At 35.5% G+C, this 21,713-nt stretch overlaps 3 protein-coding genes and 1 non-coding gene across 4 annotated transcripts; 1 reads left to right on the plus strand and 3 right to left on the minus strand.

Annotated features, from left to right (window-relative positions):
- Positions 1 to 1,441: 1,441 nt before the first annotated feature.
- LOC142643786 (malate dehydrogenase, glyoxysomal) lies at positions 1,442 to 5,622 on the plus strand. The gene is made up of 9 exons (XM_075818500.1): positions 1,442 to 1,629; positions 2,097 to 2,312; positions 2,616 to 2,930; positions 3,738 to 3,827; positions 3,949 to 4,032; positions 4,820 to 4,855; positions 4,952 to 5,041; positions 5,150 to 5,244; positions 5,352 to 5,622. The coding sequence occupies exons 1-9, from the start codon at positions 1,558 to 1,560 to the stop codon at positions 5,422 to 5,424; spliced, it is 1,071 nt and encodes a 356-aa protein (XP_075674615.1). The 5' UTR covers positions 1,442 to 1,557; the 3' UTR covers positions 5,425 to 5,622.
- Positions 5,623 to 6,904: 1,282 nt separating this feature from the next.
- Positions 6,905 to 9,962, minus strand: LOC142643595 (protein TUNICAMYCIN INDUCED 1). Its single transcript, XM_075818283.1, has 3 exons — positions 9,469 to 9,962; positions 8,673 to 8,996; positions 6,905 to 7,841 (listed from the first exon to the last, which is right to left on the minus strand). The coding sequence occupies exons 1-3, from the start codon at positions 9,613 to 9,615 to the stop codon at positions 7,032 to 7,034; spliced, it is 1,281 nt and encodes a 426-aa protein (XP_075674398.1). The 5' UTR covers positions 9,616 to 9,962; the 3' UTR covers positions 6,905 to 7,031.
- Positions 9,963 to 10,149: 187 nt separating this feature from the next.
- On the minus strand, positions 10,150 to 10,223 carry TRNAV-AAC (transfer RNA valine (anticodon AAC)). Its single transcript has one exon. It is a non-coding gene; the product is annotated as a tRNA-Val (tRNA).
- Positions 10,224 to 16,282: 6,059 nt separating this feature from the next.
- On the minus strand, positions 16,283 to 20,436 carry LOC142642307 (uncharacterized). Its single transcript, XM_075816667.1, has 2 exons — positions 17,032 to 20,436; positions 16,283 to 16,742 (listed from the first exon to the last, which is right to left on the minus strand). The coding sequence occupies exon 1, from the start codon at positions 20,378 to 20,380 to the stop codon at positions 17,258 to 17,260; it is 3,123 nt and encodes a 1,040-aa protein (XP_075672782.1). The 5' UTR covers positions 20,381 to 20,436; the 3' UTR covers positions 16,283 to 16,742; positions 17,032 to 17,257.
- Between the last annotated feature and the right edge of the window lie 1,277 nt (positions 20,437 to 21,713).

The raw sequence follows: 21,713 nt of genomic DNA on the forward strand, positions 1-21,713 counted from the left end.
TTTAGATGATAAATATTATCTAAATTAAATTTTTGTATGTTAAATATTATCCCCTAATTTAAGAAATATATCCTAACAAATAAAAAAATAATGTTAATTAGATGATAAATATTATCTAAATTAAATTTTTGTATGTTAAATATTATCCCTTAATTTAAGAAATATATCATAACAAATAAAAAATAATGTTAATCTAATTTTATTTAATGATAAGAATAAATTAGAGTCCTAGTAGTATACTATTTTTTTTTTAGTTCTTTAAAAATCTAAAAATTTAATAAAATTTCTACATTTTAATGAAGTCAAGTGGTGCAACCACAGTGTCTAAACCCAACTTTTATTCTATATTATATGATATGATATAGATTATCAAATCAATGGTTGACTTGGAGTAAATACTATACATAGGATTTGGCTAAATTTTTGTAGTACTAATTTGAGGTATATGCGTACAATTGAACCAATTACTGGGTTTGGAATGCCAAAGAAATTTCAACAAATTGGGCTTGTAATTTTTGTAAGAGAAAATTTATAGGCCCAGCCCAGACCATTGTGGTGTGGTGCTGTGCAAGAAAAGGCCTAATATATTATTTTTATAAGAAAAACTAAAAAAGGCCTATTTTTTTTATATAAGAAAAAAAAAGGCTTAATTAATGGCCAGTGTCAATTGTTGTTAAGCCTCTACTTTCCATGCTTGACCTAAAACTTATTTAACATTTTTAATCTTGACATTCTTGTTCGTAAGTTCTAAATGTTAAAAATTCAAAATCACTCAAGTTGGGTTTTGGATACTTGAATTTGGATTTTGAATCAATGACTTTGAAATGTCTTGATTCCAAATTTTTAAATTTGAAAATTCCTTATTTGGATGCAATTTATACTAATGAGGTTTTTTTTTATTTTATATAATTTGATAATAGTGGTCAAGAGATTTAAATTTTGAATGTCTCCATTAAAAATACACAAAGTGTAAGTTAAAATTCATAACTCTTGGCCATACATAGAAGGATTTGAATTTATAAAATTTCAAATCTATTGAAGTATAATTTCCAATCCTTTATTGGGTATCTAATTTTCTAAAATCTAAATCCTTGATCCTTTAAACTATCCGAACAAAGTATTTAGATTTTAATCACCTAAATCCAAATTTATAAGCTCACACAAATAAGAAATGACTGGGAATGTGTCCCTTTCTCCACCTTGACACATACCATGTCACTGTCTCACTGACATAACTAAGAGATATATTGGTTAACAATCAACACAGGGAAGAAACAAAGATGAGATGTAGATGATTTCTTTGTAAAAATTTTCTGTGAGCCACAAGCATTTGAGGTCTTGGATAAGATAAGGAACCTGAAAATTAGTTTCCACTCAAAAAACCGAATTTTAAAGAGTTTTGGACATATATGTCAACTTCTTGCCTCTCACTCCCCATGTACCATTTTTTCTCTTTTATCTCTTTCTTTTCTTTTATGCTTAAATTTATTTATACCTTTCACGTATTGTCATACTAATACACTTCAACACACACACACTCTCCAAAAGAACATACAGATGGAGGCAAGTGCAGAGGTTAATCAGCGCATTGCTAGGATCACAGCTCATCTCCACCCTTCAAATCTTCAGGTCTGTCTTAGTGGTGTTATACTTAAAGAAGTCTTACTTGTGTAACTAAGCCATGGTGATCATCAATGTTGCATGAGATTATTCTTTTCGTCCATCATGTTCTTATGATTTTGGCTAATTCCAGGGTTGCATCAAGTATTTGATAATAAATGAGAAGCCTCTATTGATTAAATTATATCTAAATAGAAATGCTCTCAATCTAATGAGCCCTTCAACTCAAATAATTTCTCTTCCTTACTATTGTGTATACTGATAGCCACCATGGCACACAATGAAAATCATCTCTGATAATTTTCTTCTTGCTGACCTCATTTGTTGTGCTATCATTTCTACCATACTTTCTGTATCAAAATCTAGTTATCTATATGATACATAATCTTCAACAAAATCGAAATTGTGGTTCCTTTCATGCCTTCTGATGTTTGGAAATATAATTGATGTGTTATGTGGATTATATGTAACAAAAGATGGAGGAAAATTCTAGTTTGAGGGCAGCAAATTGCCGAGCAAAAGGTGGGGCACCTGGGTTCAAAGTTGCAATCTTGGGTGCTGCTGGGGGCATTGGCCAACCTCTTGCTATGTTGATGAAGATAAATCCTCTAGTCTCGGTTCTTCATCTCTATGATGTTGTCAACTCGCCTGGTGTCACAGCTGATATTAGTCACATGGACACTGGTGCTGTGGTAATATTTCATTATCATTGCTATTAAATATTTTTCCTTCTTTTATGTTGTTTCCCCTCCTTCTTATGCCGCAACTTTTGTTACAATCAATAGTAAAATTGATTATTTTCATTAACTTTGATATTTGCCTGATATTAAAACAATGAAATCTAGATTTCAACCATTTTTTAAAACTCTATTTCTAAGTTGGGGTTTTCCATCAAGGATCAATCATATGAAAAATCTGGTGCATATTTAAAATGCAGAACTAGAAAGAGTTGATCTATTTGGACTTGGAATGTAAATGTTATCTATGGGTTCTAGGTGCGTGGTTTCTTAGGTCAGCCACAGCTTGAGAGTGCTCTTACTGGCATGGACCTTGTAATCATACCTGCTGGTGTGCCAAGGAAGCCTGGAATGACAAGGGATGACCTTTTCAACATCAATGCTGGAATTGTCAAGACCCTCTGTGAAGGCATTGCAAAGTGCTGCCCCAATGCTATTGTCAACTTGATCAGCAATCCAGTGAATTCCACTGTTCCAATTGCAGCTGAGGTTTTTAAGAAATCTGGTACTTATGACCCAAAGCGACTTCTGGGAGTTACAATGCTCGATGTTGTGCGAGCAAATACTTTTGTGGTATGTCACAATAGCTAGATATTTTTTATTTGTGCTCTACACAGTAAGGATTCTGTTAATTCTCATTTGACTTTAATATCTCAATTTGTTGTTCGTTAATAAAAATGACAATTGTCCAACAATGAATATCCTTCAATTGCAAATATTAGGCAAACATCAGGTAGTTTTATGAAGTAATCAAGTAAAAGACTGCTCCAAATGTAGCAACACATATGCATAAAGTAATATATAAGTTAAGTATATCATGGATCCAATATGCAATGCTATTGAATATTGATTCTCTCTTCTTCGTCCCCTCCAGTGACAAGATGATCCATAGCGTTACCTCTGCATTCCCATGCAAGATAATTGTCCATATTATTGAGGTGCTTGTTTCGAAATGTTGAGTAAATTCTAATTGTGTATCCTCCAATACGTTGCTCATGATTTTCTATTCTTAAATATCAAGTACAGAATCTCTTCTTAAATTATCAGTCATAAATAATCATATCAGAGTTCTAAGTCTTTCTTGTGATTCACTCTCATAGTTTTATTTTCATATTGATAACATGAGAATACATTCCTTAGTAATCATTTGCAATTGATTGTATGACATAAGAAAGTTCCTACATCATTTAATGCACATCTTCAACAATGGATTGCAAGATTTTTTTTTTTTTTTTAAGATGAATTCTGCCAGATCATGATAAATAATGGTAGTGCACTAGTGCTTGCAGAGTGCCAAGTAAAAGCATGTGTGTTTAATTGATTTATGCTTTATTTTTGGACAATAAGCAGTATTTTATGCCATCCAATGATTTTTTACAGGCAGAGGTGCTAGGGCTTGATCCTAGGGAAGTTGATGTTCCAGTTGTTGGAGGTCATTCAGGAGTGACAATTTTGCCTCTTCTGTCACAGGTCTTGTAGAAATGAATTTTCAACTTCATCAATTTCAGATTTGTTAACCCAGCCATCTAAGTAATGCATATTATAATGTAATCAAAATTGTGAAATTAAAAAAATAAACAAAAATTTTCAGGTTAAGCCTCCCTGCACTTTAACCAAAGAAGAATCTGAATACCTAACAAATCGCATTCAAAATGGTGGGACAGAAGTAGTTGAGGTAATGTCACTCAGTGCCTTTCATATAATGCGACTCAAATTGGAAAATGAAATACGATCAGATTATCATTGGAGATTCAAATGTTTTCTTGTATTCCTTGCTCATGTATCCACTGGCTAATGCTTTCTTTAATGCAACTGGAAAGGCAAAGTTTTGGCATACTATTTCATGGAGGCATGTACCTCTATCAACTTGGTTATTTATCAGGCCCAAGCAATACATATGCAAAATCATCACTCACATTTAACTAGGATGTTTTGAAATGTTGGTGGAAGCTAATTGCTCTTAAGTGAATTAAGTTCAGAAAGGAAGAGGAAATAGGTAATACTTATAACCGGGGGTGAGGAGGGGGTGGGTGGGGGCGGGTTGGGGAAGAGCAAATGGTAATATTGCACTGTCTTTTGTACTATATTGATAATATCTTTGACTTTAGCCCAGACAGAGTTAGAAGCTTCAAAACTTCTGTACCATAAAATATCTTTATGAGTAATGGTTACAAGATTTTGGACAATTTCCTACAAAATAATTAATATTTCTTCATTTGGCTAGCAATAAGACTGTAATCTGATACACTGATACGCCTATTGACCAGAGGCAAGATGCCCAGACAAATTGCAACATAGGACCAAAAACCAACCTAGTTTGCACTTTTCTGATACCAGATTTTCTCAAGAAAATTGTACTCTCTCTCTAGGTTAATTATGCTTTAAAATATTTTCACTACTTCTGCATTTGCTAATATCAATTAATTAAACCATAGTTTATATGGTTTTTTCATGTTACGTAGGCAAAAGCTGGGGCTGGTTCTGCAACACTGTCAATGGTAATATTTTGTTCACTTTGTCACCTTCTAGACAAGACTTTCAAATATTTATTCAAGCAAATAAGGAAAACTAATATCAGCAAGTACACTGTATAGGCATATGCGGCTGTTAAATTTGCAGATGCATGCCTTCGAGGTTTGAGAGGAGATGCAGGTGTCGTGGAATGTGCCTTTGTAGCTTCTCAGGTGCCTTGTTCAAGCTAAATTTTTCTGTATTAATGATCTTGGATTTTTATTTGAATTCCAAAACTCATTTACAAAGCATGCCTCTTTTTGCCAAAATGTTGATAATAGGTGACAGAACTTCCTTTCTTTGCATCCAAGGTACGACTTGGTCGTACTGGAGCAGAAGAGATTTACCAACTGGGACCTCTAAATGAGTATGAGAGGTATGATGATATGCATTTATTACCACTACATGATTATTTTCTCTATTGGAAACTAAGTATAAAGCAAGACAAAATATAATCTACTTTCCTCATGATTCTTTTGATAGAGTTGGATTGGAGAAAGCAAAGAAAGAGTTAGCCGGTAGCATCCAAAAGGGTATTTCCTTTATTTGGAAATAACTGCTGAGAAGATGCTAATCACAATCTTATCATCTCCTTAAAGGCTTTGTATATTTTTTGTTTACTATCTCAAATTCCCTCAGTCTTAGTAATCTCCTATTGTATCCTGAACCAGTTGGAAATTTCCCTCAAACTATCTTTCGATCCCCAATCTCTTGGGTTGAGTTGCAGCAATTTAACTAAGGGATGTTCAGGGCATTTCATGGACTCTGCGTCAGTTTGGTTGCCTTAACATGCAAACAATGCAATACCATCTGATAATCTTTCTTGCGGAACTAGAGTGTGCTTACTTTAGAAAAGTATAGAAAACATACAATGCGTAGTCATCCAAAAGACATTACGGGTGTGGTTCCCAGAACACCCTCAAACAAATAAGGCATCAGAGCAGGAGCAATATCATTTGTCGAAAATATGAAGACATTACAATACAAGGTATAGTTCTTTTAGTAAGGACAACTCTTTATTTTCAATAATATGAAGAGGATTCCATTATAGAGCGTACGTTTTTGGTATATTATAATAGTTATTAAAATGTAATAGGAATTAGTATTAAAAGAGATACACAGAGCTAGAATGACAACTATTTCTATTCATTCTTTTGGTAATAACACAAATAGAAAGCTGAATCAATGTTAAGATAGTAGAATCACATCATATTATAGTCAAATTTATTAAAATACTATTTTAAAATAAAAAGTAGATTTACACTTTTATAGTGAGTTTTGCTTAAAATATTAAGCCTCCGTTTGGGAACCGCAGGTGCCTTTTTTTTTTAGTAGATATTGTGTACTGTTCACGAGATCCGTAAACTATTTTTTTCAAAAAAACAACTTTAAAATTGGGTCTCATGGTACTATTCACACATATAAAAATTATTTTGCTACAGTGTTTTCAGTTTTCAGCAATAAACGGTATCTAAACAGACCCTAAGTATAAATTGGAAAAAAAAAAATTTATATAGCTAGTATTATTTTTATAACTAAACAACTCCTAAGGAATGACTATTACATTACAAAGTTCATTGCTATCATTTGCGTACTAAACGGAATGCAAATCCTCTGTATCACTCTATGTTCCACTAATCACTACTTATTATATATAGATGATTGTTTTCCATTTTAAACTCCAATTATTTTATAAGGAAAGTAAAATGAAAAACATGGCAAGTAGTGATTAGTAAAACATAGAATGGTACATAAAAAATGGTATAAAAGATTTGGACTCAAATAGGCCATTCTTTTCTCTCTTTTTTTGTCCTCCCTCTAGTCCTAACTCCTAAGTCGTGTTGTCAAATGCTACCGTGCGTCTTATTGTTGCATTAAGTGTTACAGGACTATAACATAATCAAGATTGCGACAATATATAATTCTCAAGAAAAAAGAGCCGATGTTCTGCCATCCTCACTGAAAAGATATGGAAGAGTCACACAATCATAGGGCAAGTAGATAGTCTTTATTACGCGAATTTGTACAGTTAATAATAGCACCTCTTTTTAACTCATCACATATATAACCAAAATATATATATATATAGCAAAAGAAAAACGAGGATTTCTTCTGTACACTTTGCTCTGGTAACTTTAATCAAAATTAAATCCCTTCAACAATTTACAAGGTGAGAGGGTTGGAGGGCGGGTGAATAATAGGGGTCTTTGACATTGTCACATTCCCCGCAGCCACATTTGGTGCCACTGTATCCTCCACAATAACAGGGTTAACTTGCATGACTCTCTCTGGCACAATCTTCTCACCATCGACCTTTGCCAAAACTTCAAAATGCATTCTCACATTCTCTGGCTTTGTCCTCCACGCAGGAAAACCCTCAAAATCAAACCCATCTCCTTCTTTCAACTTCTTCTCAACCCCAAAACCTATCTTTAGAAATGTCTGAGCTGACACGTCTGCCTTCAACAACTTGAAGGAACCTTTCTTGTTAGCCTTAGGACCCAGCACCGAAGAGAGCAGTGTCTCAAAACCAAGCAAGTTTGAGTTTGAACCATTGACCGAAGGAAGAGGCCACATTCTGGTGAAGTGCCTTGGCGTCAAAAGTGTGGTGGCATCTTCTTGAAGATCAATGGTGGAGAGGGCCTTTGATGTTGAAGATAACTCCACAAGCCCTGGTGCAAGGCGCTTAAGCTTCAGCCTGTTGGTGGAAGAGGGTGAAGATGAGGTGGGGGCTGTGAGTGAGGTAGGACCAACAATGCGAAGTGAGAGGAGTGAAGCACCTTGAGTACGGGAAGCATGGCGGAGCTGTTCAGCCAAGGTTAAAAGACCAGATGCAAATCCATTTTGGGATCGGTTTAAGGGGAGTGGGAATTCAAGTGGGTGGCGTAGGCTAACTGATCTGGCCCCCTTGACGGTAACAACAGCACCATCTGCTAACATCACTTTCTTCAAGACACCAGCATCCACATCATGCTGCCCAATCAAGATAAAAACAAGATGAATGACGAAATTTCAAAGATCACAGCAGTGGCCCTCTTATCAGATCCTAAAATGAACACTCAGTGGGTTTGTTACCCTATGACCATGGTGTTAAAGGAAAACCATATATAAACAACTGGATGTCAACCTAAAGATACTAACTCAAAACAAGTATGTTTTCCCTTTGATAATCTTTTTTCCATTCTTTTTTTTCATCTGAAAATTTTAAAATCATGTGTATATACAGTTTCCCAAGTATTAGAAGATTTCAAAGGTTTTGCTCCATGAAATCATTAATATCCAAAATCTCAAACTATAACATTACAATCCCCTAAACAATTCACATGCCAGCAACTCAGAAAATCTCAGAAGGATGGAAATTAGATTCATATAGCAAGTACTCACAACTGCTATGAATTTCTACACACCAACACACAACAGTCTGTTTCAAATCCATCTACTTGGGTATATCAAACCCACTTGCAAGACTCAAGATATGAACTGAACAAGTTACAGCAAAAGTTCGATTTACATTTGTGGACGCATAAAATCTCCACATTATCCACAAACTCTAAACAAAGATAAAGCATATTAGTTACTAGTTACTACCATCCCATTCCACCCACATGTTTACATAATCCATTGGATTACCTCAAGGCCATAAATATCAAATCCTTCAACACCAAATTTTCATATTGATTCAAAAAATTCACCAAATTCCACGCCCAAAAACCTTCAAACCATCCCAAATATGATACATCTAATTCTAGCAAACAACAAATGCACAAAGTGACACAAACTATAATAGGAAAAAAAAAAACTCACTGGCAGCGAAATGCGCATATCTTTGGCATCCTGAATCCAAAGCTCCATGGGTCCAGCCAACTGAAACGGAGCAAGAACTGGCAAGCTGGGAGCCGATTTGCCCTTCTCAACCAACCCATTGTCCACTCGGAAAATGGGCAAATCCACGTATTCCCAGCGGTTGACATCCTCCAAAAGCTTGAAGGGAAGGACCTTATTGTCAATTTCCACATCGAATTCATACGCCACCGAATGCCCCACCTGGGCATCCCTCAGATCAAAGCCTGATACCTTGAAATCATCCGCTTGAAACCCTAATCCTTTCACTATCGCTTCCTTCAGATCCTATACATTATAAGTTACAATAATCAAGCTTCCCTATTGGCTAGCTGAGAATTTTTCAATCGAGTTCCTCACATTTAACAGCTTTTGGTTAACGAGAAAACAAAGGAAAATAAATTTTAAATGTAACAATTGAAACCAGATCATCCCCAAGAACCCCATATCATGATTCAGAAAATCATATTCCCAAAATTTCTTCTGCTAACAAAAATACAATAATCAAAATCTTATTTCATTAAAGTTGTCAAATTCAGGAGGAGTTTTTGAAGCTTCCCTGATTGCTAGATGAAGGTTTTGAATCGAATGCTTAAGAAAATATAAATTCTGAATCTAACAACTGAAACCAGATTTTTTTTTTTTTTTTTTAAATCGGTAATAATCAAATTTCCTCCAAATTTTCTGAGCAAGCAAACAGGAAAAACCAAAACCCTAAGAACAAAAGCAGAATTTGCAATAGAATAAGTAAGAAACTTACAGAGATGGCTTTGGGGTAGGGAGGATTGAAATCTGAGGAAGAGGAAGAGGAGGAAAACAGAGGCGAAGACGACGACGTTTGGATCGCGATGAGGAAAAATAGTAAGAACACGGATTTGCATTGCAAAGAGACAGGTTTTGGAGCCATTGGGTTGATTTTGATTTTGGATTTTGATTTGAACAATACAATACAAAAGAAAAGAAGAGAAGTTGTTTTTAATGTGTGGGTTGGGTTGTTGTATTCGAAATAAGAGGGGGTTGAGGTTAATTTGGGAAAGTTTGGTAAAAACAAAAATGAGTGGTGGAGGAAGATTCTGGGAGTGGTGACGTGGAGGGTTTGGACCAATGAGTGAGGAGAGAGTGATCTGGAGAGGAATTTGATTGGCTGGAATTTGTTGGCGTTAACAGCAGATTTGTGACGTGGAACGAACGAAGGAAGTCAATGTATTATTGTAATTGTGGTCTCCGTTTCAGTGCTTTTTTTTTTTTTTTTTTGAGAATGCCGTTTCAGTGCTTGGAAGTTGGAATATAGAGAATTAGGGAAGAAGAAGAAGAAAAAACATAGGGTATAAATAATAATTAAAAACAAAAAACGTCGCCGTTTGGAGTTTTGATTTTTGTAAGAGAAATTTTAAAAATTTATTATTTTGGTTTGAAATGAAAATAGTAATAATAATAATAATGGCGTCGCCCGGGTTCGAACCGGAGACCTTCAGTGTGTTAGACTGACGTGATAACCAACTACACCACGACACCAATTTTGTTACTTAGGCTGGAATAAAATTATTTGTTGGTATGGAAAATATAGTACTCTATTTTCTCAGTCCCACACAATTAGAAGTGTATATTATCATTATGTTATCGTCTTTGCTCAACAATTAGAAGTGTATATTATCATTATGTTATCGTCTTTGCTCAAAAATAATAATGATAGCAAAAAGAAAAAACTGTATTTTTATTTTATATATATATATATATATAGAAATGCTACATTCACAATATTTTCATAACAAATCACAGGTGGCTAGTTGTTATTGGTTCAAATTTGAATCTAACGCTAAAATGACTTTTTTGCCCCAACAATAACAACCTGTCACTTAAGATTTGTTATAAAAATATTATAGATATATCATTTCTCATATATATATATATATATAATTTTTATTTTGATAATCTAATTTATAACAGGAGAGTGATCTTATTTTTAAGGCAATATTTTAGTGGGAGTTAGAATTGCATTTTTACCAAATTGTCCTTTAGTTTTTTCTCTACTTAAACATAGAGGTATAAGGGAATTTTTGAACTAAAAAATGTGGAATCCAAATAGGAGAAGCCCCTTAAATAATAGTATAGGTAAATAATAATATAGATAATAAATAAAGTTTATATTATGTTATTTCAAAAAAGATAAGTGCACATTATGCTCTCTCTATTTCTTTTTTCTTTTTTCTTTTTTTCTTTTTACCACGCATTTCTCTTTTCAATCAACAGAAACTCGATGTTTTTCTACATATGTCGAAGGAAAATATTATTAAAAAAAAAAAAAAAAGTAGTACAAATCATTTGCACTGGATAGTCAGGACCAAATGGACTGGATTGAGTCTCTAGACACCTAAGAAAGTAAACATTCATTTTTTTATTATTATTAACTTTGTAGAAATTTGTGTTTTTATAGTCATTGTAATGGATGTACCAATTATATGTAGGGTGATCTGTCTGCTTTACCTTTGGGAAGCAATCCTTATAGCTTTGCCAGCCAAAGTGATTTTGATTGTGATCAAAATAAATCTAAGAAAATCCCCTATAATAATCATTTACGTGAATCTAGAGGTTTGCAACAATACAAGTGCAGTATGAGAAAAGAGAAGCCAATTGATTTGCTCAAAAGGGTTTGTGGTGCACCCGAACCTGAAAAAATTATATAGTCCTAATGGTGGACCACATTACTTGTTCATCATTCTACTAAAAGGCTCTCACATATTTAAAATTGAGTTAGTTCTTAATAACAATAAAAATTTCTTGAACCTCAGTATTCTTATGTGCATTTAATGCTCTGGTGTTCATCATAATCTTGGTGTACATATATCAAAGGTAAGCTGTCCAGGCTTGTATTGAGCATTATCTCATTCAATGTTGCGAAAATATTTATTCATGTTCACAGTAGTTGGTTCTAAATTAAAGCCTGAGGCTAGGCATTAGGAACTTTGATGCGTGTGGCTCAAAATTTCATTGACAGTCTCAATGTAAAACAACATTTTATTAAAGACATAGAAGGACCCTGCAACTTCCAGTATTTTGATGTGTAAGATGACAGGACTGAAAACAATAGGTTAGCAAATAAAATGAAAGGAGAATAAATTGAAAGAGGAAAATTAGAATAACAATGAGAGTGAAGTAGAGACATAACAGAACCAGCAAAGACGAGAGAATTACCAAGCAATCTGAATACAACTATAAGCTATGAATTCCGAATAATCTGACATTGCCCTTTAAATATCCTAGACAAGAGAATTGTCGTCAAAACCTTGAACAAGATCAAAAATAAGGCCTATGATAATGATATAATAGAATCATAGGCCTTTGATTCTATTATAAGAAATTTCACTGAAATGTCGAACTAGTCCATGGCTACAGCAGCTTCATATATATGTTTGTATGTCTGTATGAATAAAAACACAAGTAATCAACCATCCTTTGAAGTTTCGAGTAGGTGAGACATATTCCCTTCAAATTTAGCAAGTAAAATATAGCTAAGAAAACCCGACTGAGTATTACCTCTTTTTGAATTTTAGTTAGTTCCATCTCCAGGATTGCAATTGCTTTGTCTGATGCCTCGTAACACCGCACTGCCTCAGCAATTCTTTGGCAGATGCTATTCAATTTTTCAACCATTAGAGGCAGTTCCTTCTCAGCATTTGCAAAAGCTTCTCCCAACACACAGGCTCCCATTTTGCCACCACGAGGCTTACTTCCTCCACCACTCATTGTACCAGATGTTTCAAAAAGAGCACCATCAAGTGTTACCACACAATGAAATTCTTTGTTTCCACTGTATGCAATACGTGTTGCCTGAAAATGGAAAATAGAAGCTATTTATAAATTTGCCAGACCCAAGTCAACATGAATGTGCAATCTCCAATAAACCATATAAACTTCCAAGATCTACTTGCACCAATATGGCAATATTGGTTATTTTTCTCTCAATAAGATGGAAACCACCCACAGACGGAACTTGAGGATTTAACCTCATCAAGAGACCAATGCAAATTAGGCATTAATGATAATTCCTTTTGGTATAAACAGATTTACGTTTCTGATACAATGTATGGCAGGGCTAAGAAGCCCAAGGCCTTAAAAAATGATTTCCTATCTCTTAGAATATGTTTGCTTACATTGTGACATATTCCACTTAAGATTCTATCAGCAGTAAAACATCTAAAATTTCCTTCTCATTTGTTTTGGATTCCAGTTGAAAAGGATTTGTCACAAGGTAGATTGCGCAAAATTTTCTTAAGGAAAGTGCGCACACGCACACAGGCATTAAGAAATAAAAAAGTTAAAAGCTGACAACTTTAGTTGCTCCAATGCAACTAATCCAGATAAACCAAGCACAAGCAGCTAAAACCAACTTATCAGCCACAATGCCAAATTATCAAAACACCAGCTTGCTTTTAGAAACAAGTGAGCAATACTTAACACTGCATTTTTTTTAAAATTTTAAATCAGAAGAATAATCCAATGATTTAGAAAGAAATTGGAAACTACCCAGTCAAGCTCCTTAACTACAACAGTGTTTCCCAGTGCTGCAAAGAAAGCAAGTTTCATTCCTTCATCCTGAACTTTAATTAAATCGAAAAGACACGAAACTCCCTGTGGAGTGCTTATCTTCCCCTACAACTTGGGTAAAAATTCAACTTGCTTCTCCTGCAAGGGGAATTTAAAATTATAAAATAAAAAATAAAGTAGTCATAGTTTTATGAGTCCTCTTCAATTAATGGGAGTCTACCATATATGAAGGAAAAAGATTTACACAAACACACACACACTACTGTATGGCATTAAATATCAAGGTGGCCACCAAATCTGAATTATCGTTTTCTAAATTTATTGACTCCTCCATCCTGCTAAGTAAGTTCTGATATTAAATGCTTAATTCAGATTTTACCTATCATAAAAATAAAAAAAAAGGTTGTGATATTAACATTTCAAAACCCCTTTGACTGCTGCAAGTTCTGGTTGCACATCACCAAAATGTTGACCAAAAACTTTTGCAACCCAAACCCAAACCCAAATGAGCAACCCCATAGATCTTACAATATGTAAAGATTTGCCTTGTTATCTACATTGTCCCTTCTTACTAATTCAAACCAGCTAATAGATTCAATAGGAACAATCTATACTGTGTGCACCCAAGTATGACTATTGGGCCTAAAATCTATTTCGGCTCACAATCTATTTGTATTGTGGGCTTTCAAATTTCCTAAAACAGGCGGTTCTATGTTCGGCAACCCAAATACCCAGGTTCCCTATATTCTCAAAATCACTCTCACTCTTTTTCCCAGGATGATCACTTTCTTTCCTTAGTCTCTACTCTCCAGAATTGCCAACCCCCTCAATTGAATCTCCCTTGCTTATTTATAGTCAAAGTTAGTGGGGTGGCCATGATCATTTTCCTGGTCAGTGGAAGGAGAGGTCCAATACTGTTTCTTCTAAGTGGGTGCTTAATTGCGAGTGGGAGAAGGTAACAATGGCATTGGAACTAGCTCCACCGGTAGATTTGATGCTCGGCAGGGGTATTCCCTAGGTGATGCCGTGCACTCCAAGTTCTACCTGCCCGGGGGACATATTTGTCGGAGGTGGTGAGGCTTCACCTTTGTCGGTCACGCTGTGAATTTCATTCAGGCTTTAGATGAGCATCGAAACTTGCCTAGAATGAGCCCGTGCGTCTGATCAGTGTGAGGTTCTACACGTGGCGTCGGTGCAATGGGCTTTTATAGACAAATGGTCTTGGAGGAGGGCAATGCCCGTACATATACTATCATAATTTTAAACTAGAGGATTTACAAACTAGAGATATCAAGCCTGCTCTCATTAAGAGATTCTAGCCTTAGACACAAGGAAAAGAACATTAACAGGTGTCAAAAATTTGACAAAATGCTATTTTGGGGAATGAACAAAAAATATTTATTTCAATAAAGTGGAGCACAAAGTGACAACATATTTGATGGTAGCAGGGAGCATTAAAGATGTAGCAATAGGAAAGCAAGTTTTTGGCAAGTAACAGGAAAGTATATTCATATAATAAAAATAAAAATAACCCCAGATTGATAATGACAGCAGCATCAGCTGGAAGGATACATGTTCTCATCTTAATGAAGAACACTGAGCTATTTTAGAGGCTGGCTCCCCATAAACAGCCCATTTGCAAGTTATTCCTTCCATCCATAAATTTCAATTTTTCAGCTAACTAACAAGAATTATGCCTCCAATTAGCATTAGCACTAACACAAGTAATAGACAAAGTGCATCATTAAAAATAGGATATTGATGTAGCAAGCAGGAATAAGAGGGTAAACTTTCACTAAGTTAGGACACAAACTGTACTCACTGCATATATGCTTCATCAATTTTTTCGATATATGTGTTGGTGCCAATTATATCCTCAAGATATTCGAGAAAACCTTCATCATGGGGTCCCTAAGCTTTTGGCTTCATAAGTGAAATCTGCTCAACTTCATGTGTGTCTTTCCCCTTCACAGGTGTATATTTAGTTCAGTTTTCTGTTTGAGGGCTAAATAGAAGAAATTACTGTATCTGCCCAGTGGAGCTTGCTGGGCTCAATAATTTCTCCCAAAATAGGCTATACTAGTCAGGAAGTGTGGATATTATAGCAGTAAATTATATTATTTTGTATTTAGTTCAGGTTTTATATATTTGCGAGGATAGAGAGATTCATCTCAATCATGGCAGCTTGAAAATGTGCAAGGTGGTACTTTGAGGGGCAAGCCATAACATTATAAGATAAAACTTTTCTTTTGTTTGGGAGCCACTAAAACTTCATCATGAATCATGACCAAATGTTGATTGGTGACAGTAGTTGTAGATTAATATGGTGTAAAGATGACTAAAAGTTCTTAAAGTATACCACTGTGCAAAGATTCAAGAATCAAGAGGAATATTCTTCAAACTTAGAATGTACACGCACGTTAACACAGGAAAAAAAAAGAAAAGAAAAGAAAACTATTAAATAATATATAAAAAACGAGTTTCTCCGATAGTTTGGATCATTTCACTTACAAAGTATGAACTAGGAGCATTGTATTGTGCCTACTATTTTTAGTGATTCCAATTCATTCGACACAGAAATACATAGTTTATTCAGCCAAAGAAGAAGGCAAGGATTAAAAGAAATGGACACCATGAGAGTGCTGAGCTGGAACAAAAAAATATACCACTGGCCTTGAATGTAGAGAACATCAGCTCCTGCCATAAAGGGCTGTTGCATGCATTGGTTAAATTAGATACCACCACCCCTGCAGACTGTCAGATTCACTACATAAAATGAAAGAGAACGACAGTATGCCACTTCATAGCAGCAATAGTTACGAGAAGAAACTACATATTAAAGAATAATCAATAGCAATTTCAGTTCTCTCTCATGATTAAAATGATCAGCACGCATGTTCAATAAGGTTTTTTGGCTAAAAGGAAGGAAAAAACCAGCTCAATTCAGTACATAAAATGAAAGAGAATGAAAGTATGCCACTTCACAGCAGCAATAGTTAAAAGACAAAACTAAATAACAAAGAACAATCAATAGTAATTTCAGTTCTCTCACTGTTAAAATGACCAGCGTAAAAACCAGCTGAATTCAGTACATAAAATGAAAGAGAACAGTATGCCACTTCATAGCAGCCGTAGTTACAAGAAAAAACTACATAACAAAGAATAATCAATGGTAATTTCAGTTGTCTCTCATTTACCTATAAAATAATAAAATAAAAAATAAAAAAACTCAGTTGTCTCTCATGGTTAAACTGGCCAGCAGGCATGTCCAATAAGGTTTTCTTACTAAAAGGAAGGAAAATCAGCCCTTGATTTTGGCTGGTACTCTTACAAGTATTGCTAGCAACTTCTTCAGCCACATATTATTCAGCCCTTGATTATGGCTGGAACCACCCATCAACCTTCTCACTCACAATCACCATACTTATTATTCAACTTTGTCACGGGCACCAGCCTACTGCGCCATATTATCATTTTTCATCTTTCAGCCTGTCCACAAAATATACAAGTTGTCAGGAGACGTGGACCAGAAATTTCAAATATAGATGACATACATAGTAACATAGTAAACAAGCAAAGATAGAGGGAGGGAGGGAGGGAGGGAGGGAGGGGGGGGGGGGGGGAACATAGGGATGGTCGGTTCTAGTGAACAACATTGACCACCTAGTTGCTTTTGCAAACATATAGAATGGTACATCAACCTTGCCCTATTCTATAAAAGAAATTGTTATCACAGGAAGGATTTCATCTAAAAAAAGAGGATGCAAAATAGTGTTACCTTTCCAAGTGTTGATTCCAAAAATTTGGTTGGAAGAATCCACATAACTGGTTAAGAAAAAAGAAGTAGCACATTGTTGCTACCGAGAGCTGCCACCTCAAACTACTATACCCAATTTAGGGTTAATTCACTTTAGCACCCTCCTAAGGCCAGAACCTGAATTTGCAACCATGAAGCCATAGACAGGAAGCACTGGGAGCAGAAGTTCCAGTTCTCTGCTGAGTAATTAAGCTTCTGCCTGACAAGCAACTCCGGATATTTCTTGCTTCAAGATATTAACAGATTTCTCAGAGTTTGTAACACTTTGGCCTTCATTGATTAAGCCACTTATATTGGATGCTGGAACCCAACCAATTCTAATCATAGTTTCCAGAGCCTTTGCTGCGTTGTCCATATTTCCCACCTTGTAAAAACCACGCATTAGAGCTCTACATGTAGGAAGATTTAGTGTAAGTCCTAGCTCTCCAGCTCCATCAAGTAACTTCAACACTTCAGAAAAATTTTCCTTTTTGCATAGGGAATCTATTAGTGCATCATATATTTCACTGTCCAAGACCATACCCTTGACTAATACATCATCTACCAACTTTAAGGTTTTCATCAAATTACCTTCTTTGCAGTAAGCATCACCTATCAAGCCATATATCATTTCATTGGGCTCAATTCCCCTTGCCACCATCTCCTCAAAAAGAGAAAACATCTTATTTCTTTTCCCCATGTTGTTGTAACCACAGAAAAGTGAAGTGTAAGTCACAATATTTGGCATGATTTTCTTCTTCTGCATCTCCAGAAAGTGCTGTTCGGCTTCCTTCACTAATCCTGCCTTGCAGTAAGAATCAATCAGAATTGTGTAGGTCACATGATCTGGGGTCACATCCTTATCGATCATGTATTCAAACAACTGGTTAGCTTCCACCAATTTCCCAGATTTGCAGAAGCTATCAATCAAAGCATTGAAAGAAGACGCAGAAGCAAAGCCCTTCTGCACCATCTCATGAGATAAGGAAAGGGCCTTCTCCATGTCTCCTGCTTTGCAGCACCCATTGACAAGGGCAGAATAGATGAAACAATCAGGTGGAACCCCCTTTGATGGCATTTCATCCAATAATCGAAACGCCTCCATTAAATTTCCAGATTTGCAGTACCCATCTATAATTGTAGCATAGGTCACACCATTAGGAGCCAAACCCTTTCCTGAGATTCCATCAAACAGTTCCCTAGCTCTCTCAATAGCACCGAACTTGCAAAGTCCATTAATCAAGGTATTATAAGTAACAATGTTTGGAGTAATGCCTTTCTGGCACATCTCTTCATGGACTTGAAAAGCTCTGTCTAAATCACCTTGCTTACAGAAGCTAGAAATGAGAGAGCTGTAAGTAAAAACATCAGGCACCAGAGACTTGTCAAGGAGTTCAGAGAAAACCTCCATTGCTTCCTGAGTTTTTCCATTCTTACAGAGACCATGGATGAGGACGCTATAACTTTGGACGTCAGGAATGACCCCTCGTTCAAGCATACATCTAAATGCTGAAAAGGCTTCTGTTATGTTACCCTCTTTACAGTGCCCATCAATCAGGGCTGTATAGATTACATCATTAGGCACTATTCCACAATCTAGCATTTCCCTGAAATACCTGTCTGCTAATTGCATTTCCCCTGCCTTACAATATCCATTGATGAAAGCCCCATAAGTATATTCATTAGGCTTCAATCCCCTCTCAATCATTTCAACTAAGAAAGTCTTTGCATCGTCCATCCTTTTGGCCTTGCAAAGCCCAATTATAAGAGAATTATAGCAAAAAGCATCAGGCAGAACCCCATTTTCCCTCATTCCTTTCAATATCCTTACTGCCTCATCAAATCTACTTTCTTGGACGTGACCTTTAATTAGAGTTGAGTACAAAACTGCATTTGGTTTCAAACCCCCAGCAATCATTTGCTCCAGAACACTATTAGCCCGTTGCAGATCACCACAACGGCATAGACCATTTATTATAACACCATAAGTGGATATAGTGGGTTCCAATTTCCTCTTCTTCATCTCAAGAAGTAGGTCATAAACCTTTACCAATTTTTTCTCTTGATAATACCTATCAATTAGAGGGGTAAAAGTCTGGGTATCAGGTGTTATCCCAATTGCAATCATCTCCTTCAAGATAGTTCTGGCCTTCTCCACGTTACCAACCTTACAGAACCCACTAACAAGCACATTATATGTCACCAAGTTTAACTTTATTCCATGGGCAACCATCTCGTCCTTGATTCTCAAGGCCTCTTCTACTTTACCTTCTTTCATGAAACCATTAACCAAAGCAGTGTAGGTAAAATGATCAGGGCGTAGACCCACATTGAACATCTCTTCCAATACCAACTTCGCTTCTTCCAACCTTTTCTGTCTGCATAACCCATCAACAAGTGTGGAGTAAGTATACTTATCCGGGACCAACCCCTTTCCAGCCATAGACTTCTTCAGCTCAAAAGCTTCGTCAACAGCCCCACTTCTGCACAACCCTCCAATCACTACATTGTAGGTAACCACATTAGGACGACAACCCTTCTCCTCCATCTCAAAAAGCACCCTTCTAGCCCCCTCCACATTCCTAACTTTAAAAAGCGCATTGATCACATTAGTGTAAGTATAAACATCAGGACTTATCTTAGCTTCTAACATCCCATCATAAACCTTCCAAAACAACTCCATCCCATTACACTTAATTAAATCTTTCAACAAAGAATTACAACACAACAAACGAGGCAGAAAGCCACCATTTTTAGCTTCCAAAAACACAGTAACAGCCTCATTCAAAAAACCCATCTTCCTATAAACATCAACCAAAATTTCAATCACCATAACATCACTTTTAGACCCGCCACAGTCTACACGACACCTAAGGATAGAATCAAGAATTTCCAAAACTGGCTTCTGGGTCATCACCATTCGCTCTAAAACGCCACTAGCATGTGCATAAAGCCTCAAATTACACAAAGAAACAGCCAGAGTCGAAAAAGAATTCAAATTCTGAGGACAACCACCCATTTGAGAAGTGGACCAGTCAAAGAAATGAAGGAGGCGTTTGGGGTTAGATACCTTGTTCTGAAGAAGAACGGAGCGAACAACTTCTGGGTTCAGCTTCTTTGGTATGTCAGAGGATTCGATGAGGCACTGCCAGTTCATTTGCTTGAGCATGGCCGAGATTTCGTTGACGGTGTCTTCGTTTTGTTTTGTAGAGGTCTGTGACTGTGAGTGTGAGAAAGTGCAAAAGTTCAAGGATTTTGGATCAAAAACATGATGTCTTCGTTTTGCTTTTGCGAGAACATGTCGATTTCGGAGAGCGAATGTTAAACCCATTGTTTTTCTTTTCCGATCAGAGAGAGACAGAGAGTCAAGAATGTGAAATAAACACAGCTATTTATTATAGTGTAGACATATACTATGAAAGAGCTTCACTTCTAAAGGGGTATTTTTCTGGTCTTTTTTTTGAGAAGAAGGTATCATTTCATTCGGTAAGCCAAAATGTCAAATACAAAATTATTTCTTGGTAATAGCTAGAATTTTTTTTTAATGGAATACTTAAATTTGTAGTTGCAAGTTGCAATCATGGTTGTCATGTGTAAATGTTTTCAATTTTTGGGAAATTATAAATAAATAAAAAAACACTAATGTTATATATATATATATATATATATATATATATATATATATATATATATATATAATAGGTGAAACAGATATAAACTTAAATTAGAATTTCAAATTAAAGTTCCAATTTTGCGCCATGTATCATAAATTTTTTTTTTTTTGATAAGATAAATTAACTATTCTTAAAGAGTTTTATTTCTTAATTTTAGAATTAAATGTGAGATCACATCATAAATATTCATTCAAGTGAGTTATTAAGTACAAAAACCAAAGAATTTAGAATAAATGAATCGTAAAAAAAAAAAAAAGGTGCTTCACAATAATTATAAAAAAAAAAAACATGGACAATTCACATTTTATACCTAATAATATTCTTACAAAATTTTTTAAAAAGTTAACAAAAAATAAAATGAATATCAATAAATTTTTTTTTTTTGAAAGCCCAACCAAAACTCATGCATTCAATAAAATAAAAAGTCAGAATATAGGGCCTCTAAGGCCGGTGGTGGTGAATCTTCCAGCCATACAGTTTCATACTCTATTTCTCTAGCAAACCGAGCTAATGAATGTGCTACTATATTAGCACTATGCCAAACACAGCTAATGGACATACATTGTAAACCAGTCGCAATGCATCATATATCTTCGTATACGTGACCTAGACGAGAGCAGTCCACCTGGGTTGACAAAATGGCTTTCATAACGTTAACATTATCCCCCTCAATGATCAGTTCGGAGAACCCCGCATCCACTGCAAATTCTAAAGCCTTGCGACTAGCCAACACTTATACACTTATAGTGTATAAGTGTCAAGCTCCCATACTATCTACATTTTAAATGGGCAAAAATGCAAAATTGATCCTCTAACTTTCACCTTTAACTTTCAGTTTTGTCAATTCGGTCCTCTGAATAAAAAAAAATAAAAAAAAATAAAAATTCTAGAATCAAATCCCTAACTTTGAGAGAGAGAGAGAGAGACTGAGTTCACCAGCGGTGAGGAACCTCGCCGCCCCTGCTCGCTGTGTGAACCTCGTCGTTGGAG

Source organism: Castanea sativa, chromosome 7, assembly GCF_040712315.1.
Source record: "Castanea sativa cultivar Marrone di Chiusa Pesio chromosome 7, ASM4071231v1".
Lineage (NCBI taxonomy): Eukaryota > Viridiplantae > Streptophyta > Magnoliopsida > Fagales > Fagaceae > Castanea > Castanea sativa.

What these genes read in the sequence shown, in the direction of transcription:
- LOC142643786 (XM_075818500.1), top strand. Translation starts at nt 1,558, where the DNA reads ATGGAGGCAAGTGCAGAGGTTAATCAGCGCATTGCTAGGATCACAGCT. An exon ending in TGCGAGCAAATACTTTTGTG is followed by an intron (nt 2,931 to 3,737) that starts GTATGTCACAAT and finishes GATTTTTTACAG; the next exon opens with GCAGAGGTGCTAGGGCTTGA. An exon ending in GTGGGACAGAAGTAGTTGAG is followed by an intron (nt 4,033 to 4,819) that starts GTAATGTCACTC and finishes CATGTTACGTAG; the next exon opens with GCAAAAGCTGGGGCTGGTTC.
- LOC142642307 (XM_075816667.1), bottom strand. Translation starts at nt 20,380, where the DNA reads ATGGGTTTAACATTCGCTCTCCGAAATCGACATGTTCTCGCAAAAGCA.
- LOC142643595 (XM_075818283.1), bottom strand. Translation starts at nt 9,615, where the DNA reads ATGGCTCCAAAACCTGTCTCTTTGCAATGCAAATCCGTGTTCTTACTA. An exon ending in CCTACCCCAAAGCCATCTCT is followed by an intron (nt 8,997 to 9,468) that starts GTAAGTTTCTTA and finishes TATAATGTATAG; the next exon opens with GATCTGAAGGAAGCGATAGT. An exon ending in ATATGCGCATTTCGCTGCCA is followed by an intron (nt 7,842 to 8,672) that starts GTGAGTTTTTTT and finishes TTGATTGGGCAG; the next exon opens with CATGATGTGGATGCTGGTGT.